At 20.2% G+C, this 15,182-nt stretch overlaps 2 protein-coding genes across 2 annotated transcripts; one reads left to right on the top strand and one right to left on the bottom strand.

Moving 5' to 3' along the window:
- Positions 1–7,869: 7,869 nt before the first annotated feature.
- LOC149408540 (uncharacterized) lies at positions 7,870–8,644 on the bottom strand (the record flags this gene model as incomplete). The annotated part of the gene is made up of 1 exon (XM_089650580.1): positions 7,870–8,644. A coding segment is annotated over exon 1 (775 nt), but the record flags the coding sequence as incomplete, so codon positions are not given.
- A 1,349-nt stretch (positions 8,645–9,993) lies between these two features.
- Positions 9,994–12,394, top strand: LOC149408539 (uncharacterized; the record flags this gene model as incomplete). Its single annotated transcript, XM_089650579.1, has 4 exons — positions 9,994–10,061; positions 10,658–10,721; positions 11,320–11,326; positions 12,278–12,394. Coding segments are annotated over exons 1-4 (256 nt in total), but the record flags the coding sequence as incomplete, so codon positions are not given.
- Positions 12,395–15,182: the final 2,788 nt, after the last annotated feature.

The raw sequence follows: 15,182 nt of genomic DNA, 5'->3' as shown, positions 1-15,182 counted from the left end.
TGCTCATAATCATCAATTATTTGGTTGTGAATATAGGAATGTAAAAATAGTTTCTGCTTATAATGAAAATAATAAATATTGTTGTTATATAACTAATAGTAATTTATCTTTTATAGAAAAAGATATTATTAATTATGGAGAAATTAATTCTAAAAATATTAATGCTTTTATTAATTTAAGTCATTTAAGCCATGATAAATGTTTTGATATTTTAGAAGAGTATGGTAAAAATCATAATTATTATTATTATAATGAAGATGATAATACATACTTATTAAATAAAGAATTACCAATATTAATTAATAATCATTCTCAAGATGAAGTTAATCATCAATTATTAGAAAACATTATTAATCATAAAAGATATTATCCAGTTATTGGTTTAATTTGTAATTATGATTGTCCAGAATGGATAAGAAGAGAATTTAGGATAGTGAAATTTATATGAAAATAACAAAAAAATCTATTCATAATAAAATATTAAAAAGAATTGTGTTATATATTAATAGAACAAATAATGAAAGTTATGTTGCAAAAAATAACTGGATATATGAATATGTAGAATTTGATAGTCATAGTTCTTGTCAAAAAAAGTTAGAAAAATTAGATAATGAAAGTCATTATGAATTAGTTAATAATACTTTTAGTTCTATTAAAATTAATGGTATTTTGGATTATATAGAAAAACATGGTTTTATTGATTCTTCATTTTTAGACTATTTATTATTTGATACAAGTTATAAACCTAAAATTATTTATAATTTAAATGATATGGAAGATTGTAGGTCATTAATTAATTATGAAGAAATTTTATTCATAACAAAGCAAACTTTTGATAACAATAATGGAACAAATTATAAAATTATTTATAATAATAAATTTATAAATGACTTTAATGAAATAAGAACAATGTTAGAAAATCTTAGTTTAAATGAAGTATTTCTTTTCTAATATTTATAATAAATAAAAAAGATATTAATTAATATCTTTTTCTTTATTTATTAAAGAGATTTTTTTTCTAAATACACTTGATATTCATCAAGTAATTTATTTAACATTTTATCTCCATCAAAACCTGTTTCAAGGAATTGTAATATAGTTGGATTATATCCAGATAAGAAGATGTTTCCATGTTCATCTAATTCAGGAACAGTTGTATTTCTAGAATTAAAGTTCCACCATACTATTTTAGTTTTTGCTCCTTTTTCTTTAAAGATTCTCATTGCTTCATCTTTAGAATTAGAACTACCAAAATCAAACTCCATATCACTTAATATTAATAAGTAATCAGGAAAGTCTTCTTTTAATTCACTAAGAAGATTCATTACTTTTCCAAAATTAGTATTGCTAACATCATTATATGAACATAACACTTTCATATCATTTTCATAAGTATTACCTAATTCTAATAATTTTGGACTACTAGAAAATGTAACAATATGATTGTTCATGTAAGTAGAGTTTTTAGCAACATAATGTCCAATTGCTTTTGCTTTACCTTGTGAATCATTACTATCATACATACTAGCACTATTATCAATAATAGGCAAAATACTTCCTAAGTTAATTTGTGGTAATTGTTTAAATAGAACATCAGCTTCTTTTTCTACTGTTAATGCTCTATATCCATAATTACAATTTACAACATTCTTAAATAAATCATATGGTGTACTAACACTAGTATTAATTTTAGCCTCACCTGTTTCTACAGAAGTCATAAATTCTTCAAATCTAAGACCATCTTTATTCTTGAAAGTATTTAAATACTTTAAGAATGCTAATGATGGAACTTTAGAATAATCAATTTCATCAATTTTATTAGCCGACAACTTACTTTCAGTTGTATCAACTTTAATTAATGCATTGTATTCTTTATAGCTCATATTGTATTTTTTTACAATATATCTAGATAGTTCTTGTGCTAATTTTCCAGATTGTAATCTTGGCATCCATTTTTTAGCTAATTCATTACCATTTTTTGCTTCATTAACTAAGTAATCAATTGCTTCATCACTTTGTAAATAAAGTAAGTCATCATATCTTCCTGACTCAACAATATTATCAAAAGAAACATTATATCTTTTAAATAGTTCACGTCCAATAGCACGTTGACCTAAACCAAAGCGACCATCTCTAATAAACATACAAAATAATTCTAATCTATCAAAATTATGAATTGATGGCAATTGATTAATGTTATTTCTATAATATTCTGACATAAATAAAATGTCTAATGCTGGATTAGTTGTTGTATTATAACTAATATCTCCATTTTCAGTTTCTTTTTGTGCAAAAATTCTTTTTAATTCATTCATAGTTTTCACCATATCTCTACTTTAAGAGATTCCTTTTTTTTATTTTTTAATTATCTTAATATATAATATCATTTTTATTTAAAAATGTCAATACATATTAAACTTTTTTTTGTGATAAAATAATATATATTTTAATTAAAAGGTATATTATTATAAGTTAAAAAAAAGGAATTTTATTTTAGGTTTATCAGCAACAAAAATACCCACTTTAAGGCATAGGTCGCAAGTTCGAATCTTGCTATGTTTAATTATTCTAGTTAAAACATATAGCTCAGCGGTAGAGCAATGAAAAAACAAACCTTAATAGAATAAAAAAAAATTAGATTTTAACCCATAATATACTAGAAATATTAGAATAAGAGACTATGTCTCTTTTTTTTGTTTGTTCTTTCTTTTATTAAAAAAAATATATATTAGATTAAAACAAGAAAGAAGGTTATATTATGGAAACGAAAAAAAAGAATTATAGATATATTTAAAGATGAAGGGATTACCTATGAAATTGCTTTTGAATTAAATTATAATAGTAATATTGATTACTTAGTTAATAATGATGATTTATTAAAGATAATAAAGTTAGATTTGTCAGAATTAAATTTAAAAAAAATTCCTAAAGAAATTTGTTTATTAACAAATTTAATAGAATTAAATTTAGGATATAATCAGATAGAAGAATTACCTAAAGAAATAGGTAATTTAACTAATTTAGAAGATTTAGATTTAGATAATAATCTTTTAGAAGAACTACCTAAAGAGATTGGGTTGTTAAATAAATTAAAACATTTAGATTTAGAAAGTAATTACTTAAAAGAATTGCCTAAAGAAATAGGAAACTTAAACAATTTAGAAGATTTAGATTTGTCCGAGAACGAATTAAAAGAATTACCTAAAGAGATAGGTTTATTGGAAAACTTAGAAAATTTATTTTTAGATAATAATAATTTAAAATTTCTACCAAAAAAGCTTATAAAATTAATTGATTTAATTGATTCGGAAAATTTAACTTTATATGAAAACAAGTTTGATGAGTGTATCTTTAATAAAAGTTTTTATAATTTAAATGATAATAATGATATAAAATGTTTAGAATTTAAATTATCTTTATTAGATTTAGAAAAAGATAGTTATGTTATTAAAAAATTATTATGTGAAAGTACAGAATTTAATAATATTCATAATAATTATAAATGTTTATTTAATAACAAAGTTATTTCTAGAGAAGAAGAAAAAACAATATTAAAAGAAAAGACTATTTAAGTCTTTTTTTCTTATAAAAAAAAGAAGATTAATATCTTCTCTTTTTAATTATTCCCAATTTACTAATTGTAATTGTAATGATAAAACATTAAATTCATCTTCACTATCAACACAATTAACAATTGTATCTTTTACAATTTCTAACTCTGATAAAATACCAGAACCTTTTAATAAATCATTAGTTTTAGCAGCTTTTATATATTGTCTAAATCCAATAACATGAGGAGGTAATTCTCCTTGTTTTACTAAAGTCTTTAAACTATCATAATAAGTTGAAAGTTTTTTAATAAAACCATAATCTTCAATTTTATTATTAATTAAAACTTCTTTTAATGAAGCTCCATATTCTAATCTAAGTGTTTCTAATCTAGTTAGAAAAGCTTCATTTAATTCTAATGTTCCCTCATATCCAATATTCATTGTTGATGAGAAAACAAATCCTTCTTTTGCAATTACTACTCCATTATTACCATTGTCATAATCTGATACAGTTATGTTTGCTCTTGCATCTAATAATGAATGTAACATCATTAATACTGATGGTGTTACTGCATTTATCTCATCAAGATTATAACAACAACCAGCTTCCATAGCTTTTATTAAATCACCTTTCTCAAAGAAAACTGTTGAATCTTTCATTGATTTTTGACCAATGATATGAGATTCTTCTATGTTTTCAGAACCAGATAATTCAATTAATGGTTTTTGTAATATAAAACATACTAATTGTAATAATGTATTCTTTCCAGTTGATGCTTCACCAACTAATCTTATATTAGTACTTTTGTTTATTAATAATTTAATCAATAATCGATTAACATAATTACCTTTATCTACAAAAGTTTCTATTATTTCTTCTTTTGGAATTAAAGAAAGATATTTTTTATCATAAGTATGAGTTTTTATATATCCTTTTATTAAAGCAAGTGTTTTTTCATTAAAGTTAAACTTGTTTTTAATAAGCTCAATATGTTTTTCAATATCAATACTTAATTCATTTTTCTCTAAATGATTATACATATTTAATAATTTATATTTATTATTGATTGCATTTATAAGATATAAAGCATTATCATATTCGTTTATCTCAATAATATCTAATAATAAATATTTGTTTAAAAGATTATTTAAATCATTACTATCATTATTAGATAAACTTTCATTATTGTCTAATGTTTGATTAATTAATTCAATTAACAAACTAGCTTTTTTACCTCTTGTTAATATTTTACAAATGCTTTCTTCATTAAATAAAGGAAATGGTTCTTCATTTATGTTTTTATCTAACCAAAAAATATTTTGATTTTGAATATTTTTTAAATCGTAATATTCTTTTCCATTAATATCTTTGTATGAGAAAGGTTCTATTTTTGATTTTGTATAATCAACAATTTTTCTTTTATTTTCATTGTCAACAAAATCATCACTATTTAAAACCTTTATAGCAATATTTTGTTGCTTTTCAATATAAAGATTAAAATAATTACTATAAAGACTAACATCTATGATGTTCTCATTTAAATAAATAAGAATTTCATTTATAAAATTATCATTTATTATCTTTTCACAATATTTTCTTGAAATGTTATCAATATTTATTTTTTCAATATTTTCTAATAAATAAAACATTTTATCTTTATCATTTTCGTCTTCTTCAAAACCACGAATAACTTCTTCTAATTTATTATTTGATAATCTATTAAATATATTTATTCTACCAGATTCAAATCTTTTAAGATTAAAGAAATTATAAACAATTACTAATTCTTTAAATTTAGCTAGATTATTATCTTTACTTTCAAAATACTCATAATCACTTAAATCTAAAATCTTTGCATTTAGATAATCAAAAGTTATTTTAATAAAATCATCAGTTAACATTTCTTGAATTTCTTCTTTAGTAATATCATAAAGATATGTACTTATTTCATTTTTATTTCTAAAATTTCCTAACCAATTTAACCAATTAATAACATTTATATCATTATTACTCTTATTTTTTAGATTGGCTATATGTGTATTCAATTCAAAGTAGTTATAAACAAATAATGCTTCTTTAAACTTAGAAAAATTGCTATCTTTACCATTAAAGTATTCATAATCTTTAACATCAAGAATATGTTTATTTAAAAGATTAGTTATTTCTTTTATATTCTCATTTGTTAGAAATTTTTTACAACTTTCTTTAGTTATAAAATTTTCTTGTATATAATGAGGATTAAATAAATAATCAATAGGGAATTTTTCTATTTCATCACTAATATAATCAACTATAAATTGATAATTTTCTCCACTGAAATTATAATATTTAAATATCATAGATAATTCTTTAAGTTTAGCAAAGTTATTTGTTTTACTATTAAAATATCTACTATTATCTTTTTTATAATTTTTCATTTTATCTTCTAAAAATGTATTAATATTTATATTTTCTAAAGTTAAGATTTCAGAAATAAAATTTTCTTTATTTTTATTAAAGAAATAATCATATGGAGATACTATAAATCTATTTTTTTTATAAAAATATTTTATTAAATTAATAAAACTATTAAAGTTTTTATTATTGATAACTATTTCATTTTTTACTTTTAATTCCATAAAATTAAAGTTTGAAAATTCACAACTAAGATATTCTTTGTTTTTACTATTCAATTTGTTGATTTTATAACCATAATTTTTGTTTATATTATTAATGAACTCTAAATAACGTTCTTCCATTGTTAATGAATAATGATTAGTAAAAAATTCAAAGTAATTAGTAAAGGTATATATATCATCACCTTCACCTTCCCCAGACTCATCATCATTATAAGTATCAATTCTATAATAATAATCATTAATTTCTCTTATAACATTATGATACATCTCATTATTATAATTTGTTTGATAATATTTGTTTTCTTTTATAAATTTATCAACATCTTCTTTTATTAAATAATTATATTCATCAACACTATTTGCTTTTTTTAATAAATGAATATCATCTGGTGAAAAAACACACTCAATAAAGAAATATTTTTTTTGTTCTACTTTAACTAAGACTATTTGCTTTTTATTTTTTTTATTAAACATATTTTTATCAAAAATAATATTAAATTGCCAAAATTCATTATCATCATAAAAATAAAAATCAAAAAAATATTCCTCTTCATCATCATCATCATCATAAAAATCTTCTTCAATATAATTATATTTTGCTTCTTCAAATTTTTCTTTTTTTATTTGACTTTCATTGTGATATTCTAATGTGTCTGGAAACGTTTCTTCCATTAAAGTATCAAAAATTTCTTTATTATAATAAATTTTTCTATTTAAATATGCCATTATATACCTTCTTTCTTTTATCTTTTATATTTTACATATGTTTTAATAAAATCAATAACATCTTTATTAACTTTATCAATATTAACACTTGTTATTTTTTTATTAAAAAACATATTATTCTCTTGGGTTTCAATTATATTAATACTATCATTAAAAATATCATAACCATAATCACCATAATCACCATAATCACCATAAACAAAGAAACAACCTAAGTCAATATTATTATTTTTAAAATCTTCTTCAATTGCCTTGTTGTTAAAAATAGGTTCTGTTGTATCAGTTATTATAATACCTAAATTATTGCACTTTTTAACTTTATTTTTTAAAGTCAATTCTAATAAATCTTTTCTTATTTGACTTAAAGCTAAATTATAATCTTCACAACCTCCACAAGAATGTATTTTGCAACTTTCTTCACTTAAAGTATTATATTGCATATTACTATTTTCAACATTTCTTATTTGTTTAATTCTTTCATTAAATAAACTAATTGTAATATTAACATTTTTTGATTTTAATGAAACCAATGTATTTTCAATTAATGAAGCTAATTTTAAAGCTTTATAAAGCATTGAATTATAACCATCACTCATTGAACCAGAATTATCAATCAATAAAGAAATATTTAATCCAGCATTATCAATATTTGTAGTTTTTAACTTTTTACTAAAACAATTACCACTAGTTTTAGTCTTAATTAAAGAAGTTCCATTTAATCTTAATTTTCCTTCTTTTTTATTTCTAACATTAGACATAGTTGTTACTCTATCTGGTTTTAATAATTTAGAAATTTCTTTTTTTAAAGATAAGTCAACATTTTTAACTCTTTCTTCATTAAGAATATTATAACTAATATTATTTGTATTCTCATAATTTTTAAAATCATTAATATTAATATCTTTACCTCTATTTTTATTATCTAAAGCGTTTTCTTTATTATTTTCACTAGTATTATTATTATCATTTTTACCTTCTTCATCCTTTTTTTCTTTAGGTGAATTATCTTCTTCTTTATTAGCAAAATCTTCTTCATTTTCTTCAACTTGAAAATCTTCTTCTTCTTGAAAGTCTTCTTCTAATTCATCTTCTTCTTTTAAAGAATTATAATAAGCTTCTAAATCATCTTCATCTAATTCTTTTTCTAATTCATCTAATTCTTCTTCACTTAATTCATTTGATTTAGAATTGTCTTTTGTAATATCTTCATTATTTTCATTGTCGTTTTCTTCTTGATTTAAATTATTTTTATCTTCATTAGATTCTTCATTTTGATTATCATTTTGTTCACTATCTTCATTTGAATTTTCATTATTAGACTCATTGTTTTCTTGATTTGAATCATTGGAATTTTCTTGTGATTCATTATCTTCTTGAGCTTCGTTATCTTGAGAATTGTTTGAATTTTCACTTTGTGAGTTATTACCACCATTAGATTCACCAGTTTCACTATCTTGATTTTTTCCACCATTTTCCCCATCATTTTCATTAGGTTCATTTGATTCACTGTTATCATTGCTTTCACTAGTTTCGTTGTTGTCTTGGTTGTCTTCATTATCTTCATTATCTTGATTATCTTGATTATCTTCTTGATTTTCTTCATCAAGTTCATCATTGTTAGACTCATTGTCTTGATTAGTTTCATTATCTTCTTGATTATCATCTTCTTGGTCTTTTTCATCTTCTTCATTTTTACTTTCATCTTCATTATTTTTATTTCTCAAATAATCATTATATAAACTAATCATCTTTTTTAATAAAGTAAAAGCATCATCATTATCTCTTGTTTTTAAAAAGATATCTAAAGTTTCTTTAATTGATAAGAAAAATAATTTATCTTTTTCTTTTAAAAGTTCAATATCTTTTTCATAATCTAAATAATCTCTCATAGTTGAATACATTAAAAGAAAATTAAGTAAAAGAATATTATTATCTTCATTAGATAAGTATCCTTTTGAATAATACTCTCTTGTTATTTTATGAGAAGTAGTTAAACCAGGATAATCTTGAATTAATAAATATTCTATTCTTCCATCTTCTACTATGTTAATAAAAGAATGAACAATTCTATTTGATATTTTTTCATATAAATCCCATGGTGTATAAGCAATATGTCCTGCTTCATGAGCTGTTAAAAATAAAGTTAAATTCATTAATTTATTTGATTCAAATTCTAATGTATCAAATGGAATGAAAATTCTTATGTTTTTCATATCAGTATATGAAGTTTCAATGTTTTTATTGTTTTTAGCAATATCAATTCTAAAGTTCTTTATTCCTTTTTTAGCTATACTATTAGCTAAATTTTTAATTGTTTTTAAACTATTTTTATGTTCTAAAATAGTACCTTTAAAAATGTCTTTTAATTTTATCATTAAAAGTTCTCCTTTCATATTTTATATTATAATATATAATTTAATTTTAATCAAAAAGATATATTATATTAAAATAGAAAGAAGGTATAAATGTGGCAGAACAAAGAAAAAGAATTATTGATATCTTTAAAGATGAAAATATTGCAAAAAAAATTGTAGAAACATTGATTAATAATTACAATGTTCCACCATATGATAATTATGATATTGATATTAATGACTTTATTGACAACAAAGAATTATTGACTATAAGATTTTTATACTTAAAAGATTTAGGCTTAAAAACATTGCCTAAAGAAATAGGTTTGTTAAAGAATTTAAAAGATTTAAATTTAGATGATAATGAATTAGAAGAATTACCTAAAGAAATTTTCAATTTAATTAACTTGCAAACTTTATCATTAAGCAATAATCTTTTAGATGTATTACCAAAAGAAATTGGAAACTTAATTAATTTAGAAATTTTAAGTTTAAGTTATAATAGATTAAAATTATTGCCAAAAGATATTTGTAATTTAAAACAATTAAAATATTTTGATTTAGAGAATAATAAACTAGAAAAAATTCCAAAAGAAATAGATAGATTAAAAAATTTAAAGTTTTTATCTTTAAGAAATAACAAATTAACAGTGTTACCTAAAGAAATATATGATTTAATTAACTTAAAAAGATTGTCTTTAGCAGAGAATCATTTAAAGGAGTTGCCAAAGGAAATAGAAGGAATGGTTAAACTAAAAGATTTATCTATAGCTTCTAATAATTTAAAATTTTTACCAAAAGAAATATGTAATTTAACTAATTTAGAATATTTTTCTTTATATAATAATAACTTTATTTTTAACAAAAACATTTATGATTTAAATGACAATGAAGATATTAATTATTTAGAATGTAAATTGTCATTAATAAATTTAGAAAAAGAGAATACTATTATTAAAAATTTATTAGAAAACAATATAGACATTTATTCTAATTACAAATGTTTATTTGATAAAAAATTTGTTTCTAAGGATGAAGGATTTAAAATATTAAAAGAAAAAGCTAATTAAGGCTTTTTTTTCTTTATTCAAATTAAATGATAAATAAAAATCTATATTATATTAAAATAAGAAAGAAGGAATATGATATGGAGAAGAAAAGTATTATAAATATATTTAAACACAAATATATTTCAATTGAAGTTGCAAGGCAGTTAAGTAATATTTATGAAATTAAAAATTTTGATAGCAATTCTTTGGTAGATAATAATGACTTATCAAAAATAGAAAGATTGTGCTTAAAAAACTTTAATTTAGAAAAAATTCCAAAAGAAATTAGTTTATTACTAAATTTAAAAGATTTAAATTTAGATGATAATGAATTAGAAGAATTACCTAAAGAAATTTTCAATTTAATTAACTTGCAAATTTTATCATTAAGAAATAATCTTTTAGATGTATTACCAAAAGAGGTTTGTAATTTAAAACAATTAAACTATTTTGATTTAAATAATAATAAATTAAAAGAAATTCCAAAAGAAATAAATAGATTAAAAAATTTAAAGTTTTTATATTTAACAGATAATGAATTGGAAGAATTACCTAAAGAAATAAAAAAAATTAATTAACTTAAAAACATTGTCTTTAGCAGAGAATCATTTAAAGGAGTTGCCAAAGGAAATAGAAGGAATGGTTAAACTAAAAATTTTATCTATAGCTTCTAATAATTTAAAATTTTTACCAAAAGAAATATGTAATTTAACTAATTTAGAATATATTTCTTTATATAATAATTATTTTATTTTTAATAAAAATATTTATGATTTAAAAAACAATGAAGATATTAATTATTTAGAATGTAAATTGTCATTAATAAATTTAGAAAAAGAGAATACTATTATTAAAAATTTATTAGAAAACAATATAGACATTTATTCTAATTACAAATGTTTATTTGATAAAAAATTTGTTTCTAAGGATGAAGGAATAAAAATATTAAAAGAAAAAGCCAATTAAAGCTTTTTTCTTTATTCAAATTATCAATAAAAGTATATAATATGTTAAAATAAGAAAGAAGGTAAATAATATGGCAGAACAAAAAAGAAGAATTATTGACATGTTTAAAAATGAAAATATTGCAAATCAAATTACAGCTGAGCTTAATAAATTTTATGAACATGAAAATTTGATATACAAAAATGATTTTATTGATATTAAAGATTTATTAACTATAAAATATTTATTCTTAAAAGGTTTAGGTTTAAAAAAATTGCCAAAAGAAATAGGTTTATTGAAGAATTTAAGATATTTAAGTTTAGATGATAATTATTTGTCATCTTTACCAAAAGAAATTTGTGAATTAGTTAATTTAAGAGATTTTTGGTTATTTAGTAACAATTTTATTTTTAATAAAAACATTTATGATTTAAGTAACAATAATGATTGTAAATATTTAGAATTGAAATTAACATTGTTAAGTTTAGATAAAAATAATATTATTATTAAAAAATTATTAAAAGAAAAAATAAATATTTATAGTGATTATAATTGTTTATTTAACAATAAGTTTGTTTCTAAGGATAAAGCATTATTAATATTAAAAGAAAAGGCTCTTATATAGCTTTTTTCTTTATTTAAATTAAATGATAAATATAATTATCTTTTTAAATGCTATGATTAGTTGTTTTAAGCTTATTTAAGGACTTTTATGAGTAATGACCAAATAACTACTACTATAATAATGAAGTATCTTAAACAAGCTTAAATAAAGATTTAATTATATTAATAAAAATCTATATTAGATTAAAAGAGAAAGAAGGTGTAAACATGAATGATGAAAGAAGAAAAATAATTGATATTTTTAAAAACAAAGATGTTGCAAGTAAAATTGCTTATAAATTAAATAAAGATTATAATATTAATTGCTTAATTAGTGATGATGATTTATTAAAAATAAAAGCTTTAAACTTAAATAATTTAAATTTAAAAGAAATACCTAAAGAAATTAGTTTGTTGATTAATCTAAAAGAATTATATTTAGAGCATAATTGTTTAGAATATTTGCCTAAAGAAATATTTGAATTAAAAAAATTAGTGTATTTAAGTTTGAGTAATAATAATCTTAAAGAAATACCTAAAGAAATAGGTTTATTAACTAATCTAAAAAGTTTATATTTATACAATAATAACTTAGAATTCTTACCTAAAGAAATAGGCAACTTAAAAAAGCTAGTTGCTTTAAATTTAAGAGAGAATTATTTGGAAAAGTTACCTAAAGAAATGAAAAAATTGATTTTTTTAGAAAGAATTTTTTTAGAAAATAATAATTTAAAAGTTTTACCTAAAGAGATATTAAATTTAGTTAATTTAAATCTTTTATATTTAACTGATAATGATTTTATCTTTAATAAAAATGTTTATAATTTAAATGACAAAGAAGACATTGAGTTTTTAGAATTTAAATTAGAATTATTAAAATTAAATAATAATAACAATATTTTTAGAAAGTTATTACAATTAGAAAATATAGATGTTAATACAAATTATAAATGTTTATATGAGAATAAAATTGTTTCTAAAGAAGACACATTTTTAATATTAAAAAAAAAAGCTTCTAAATAGCTTTTTTATTTATTTAATTTAAATAATTAATATAAATATATTTTAAAACATTATAATTAGTTGTTTTAAGCTCATTTAAGAGCTTTTAATAGTACAACAAACACTAATGCTATTGTAAGAATAAAGTTTCTTAAACAAGCTTAAATGAAATATCTATTATAAAGAAATAAAAGAGATATAAGTTATAAAGAGAAAGAAGATGAAAGAAGTTAATGCTTAAAAGATATACTTCATTAAATAATCATTTCATTACATTCAAAGATTATTTAACTTCGTTTAATAACAGTATAGAAAAGCATCTATAATGTCATTAATATATTTATTCCTATTAGTTATTATGCTACATCTATAATATAAAGAAAAGAGGAGTTAATCTCTATCATTTATATTGTAACTTACTTATTCTAAAAAGATAAACCTTAAAAGAAGAAGTAAGAAAGTATTCTAAAAGAGATTCTTTAGCTAAGACTTTCTCTGTATTTTTTAACTAGGCTATTGAAGTTTCTTCTTTTGTTTCCTTTATCTTATTCTTTTAAGGCTAACTTAAAGTCAAGCTCAAACTAAAGGTTGATGTTTTTAATGTCTTTCAAGGCTTTTAAATGTTTTTTAAGGCTTTTCATGTTTTGCTTTGCCTTTATTATAGGGAACGAGTTAAAAGGAAGTGAGAGGATTTTTTCAAACTAAACGAGTCGAGATGCAATCGACGAGATAGTTTTTTCCTATAAGAGAACCAATAAAGAAAAAAGATTTAATTAAGTTATTTTTTAATAAATAAATTAATTAAATCTTCTTACTACATCTTTATTGATTCTCATAAAGGTTTGCTTATTATAGTACAACTGAGAATAGTTGTTCGTATCATTTAAGCTCCTATCGTTTTAACTACTTTTCTGTCCAGTAAACTAATAAATTATAAAAATCTATTAGATGATAATCCCAAGTTTTTACACTTCAGAAATCCTACCCCGCCATTCAAAGCTTGTCCATCTTTAGGGCTGCGGTCACCCAGTCATTAATTATTGCTAACCCTTAGGAATATATATCTAAAACATTATAAAGATATAGTAGCAAAGGTAAGAGCGGTTAACTCTCACAGTGTCCATTTGAAGTTACCTTCGTGGATGACAAATCGCACAATCTTTTTTCTACTAATATTAATCATAAAAGATAATATTTTTAAGTAAAGATAATAACTTTATTTAGTTTTATTAAAACTTTAACCAATGTTTATTTTGTTTCTATTTATATAATACCATTTTATTTTTATTGTGTCAATTAAAAATGTTGATTAAAAAAAATCTTTTAAGTTCTTATTAAATAATATATTATCTTATTAATAAGAAAGGTGTTTATTAAAAAAAATAAAATAAACAAAGAAAGGAATAAAAAAATGAAAAAATTAGTATATGATATTTATAGTGGTTCTAAAAATGAAATAGAAAAGAAATTATCTAATTTTTCTAACTTTAAATTTATTTTTAATGGTAGAAATTGTAATAGTATGGAAGGATTAATTGAACTACTCATGACTAAAGTCACGAGATTCTGAAAAACATTATTAGGGCTATAACCTATAAGTTTCTTTATTAATATATATATACTATTAACAAAACAATACAACTTACATAATTATAGATTCCACTCTAACAATATCTCGTTTATCAAGGTTAGTTCCTAACCTATATTTTTTTTTTGTAAAAGTTAATTAATTATGAAATTTAAATAATTGTAATTAATTTTGAAGGCATAATACCTTTTTCTTTTACCATTGGGTGTTGTTTATTTCCAAGTCCAAAATCATAAATATTTTGACTCGCATTTTTATCTCTAGAATGTACTACTCCACAATATGGACAAATCCATTCTTTTTCTTTATCTAAATCATGATAGATTTCATCACAATCATTACAATATTTGGAAGTATATCTAGGGTCAACTAATATTAATGTTTTTCCTAAGTTTTCAGAGCAATTAATGAATAATTGTTTTATTAATCCAAATGGAATTAATTCTAATTTTTTATTAATGTTTTTATTTTTATTAGTTGATTTACCTTCTTGTCTCATATTAAATGAATTAAGGTTCTCAATTATTATGATTTCATTATCTTTACAAATATCTAAAATTAATTTACTATAATAATCTTTTTTATAATCAACTAAATGTTGAAACAATTGTTTTCTTTTATATAATAACATTCTATGTTTTTTAGATTTATTATTATCACATTTATCAATTTTATTATCTATATCTTTTATTTTTTTACTAACTAAATTATTTTTATCAATAATGTCTTTAGATAATGTTGTAAT

The sequence above is a fragment of the Hesperophylax consimilis genome, unplaced genomic scaffold (genome assembly GCF_061612785.1).
Source record: "Hesperophylax consimilis isolate HC1 unplaced genomic scaffold, BYU_Hcon_1.0 scaffold_201, whole genome shotgun sequence".
NCBI lineage: Eukaryota > Metazoa > Arthropoda > Insecta > Trichoptera > Limnephilidae > Hesperophylax > Hesperophylax consimilis.
Note: the sequence above shows the minus strand (reverse complement) of the source record. Positions and strands in the feature narration are given on the sequence as shown.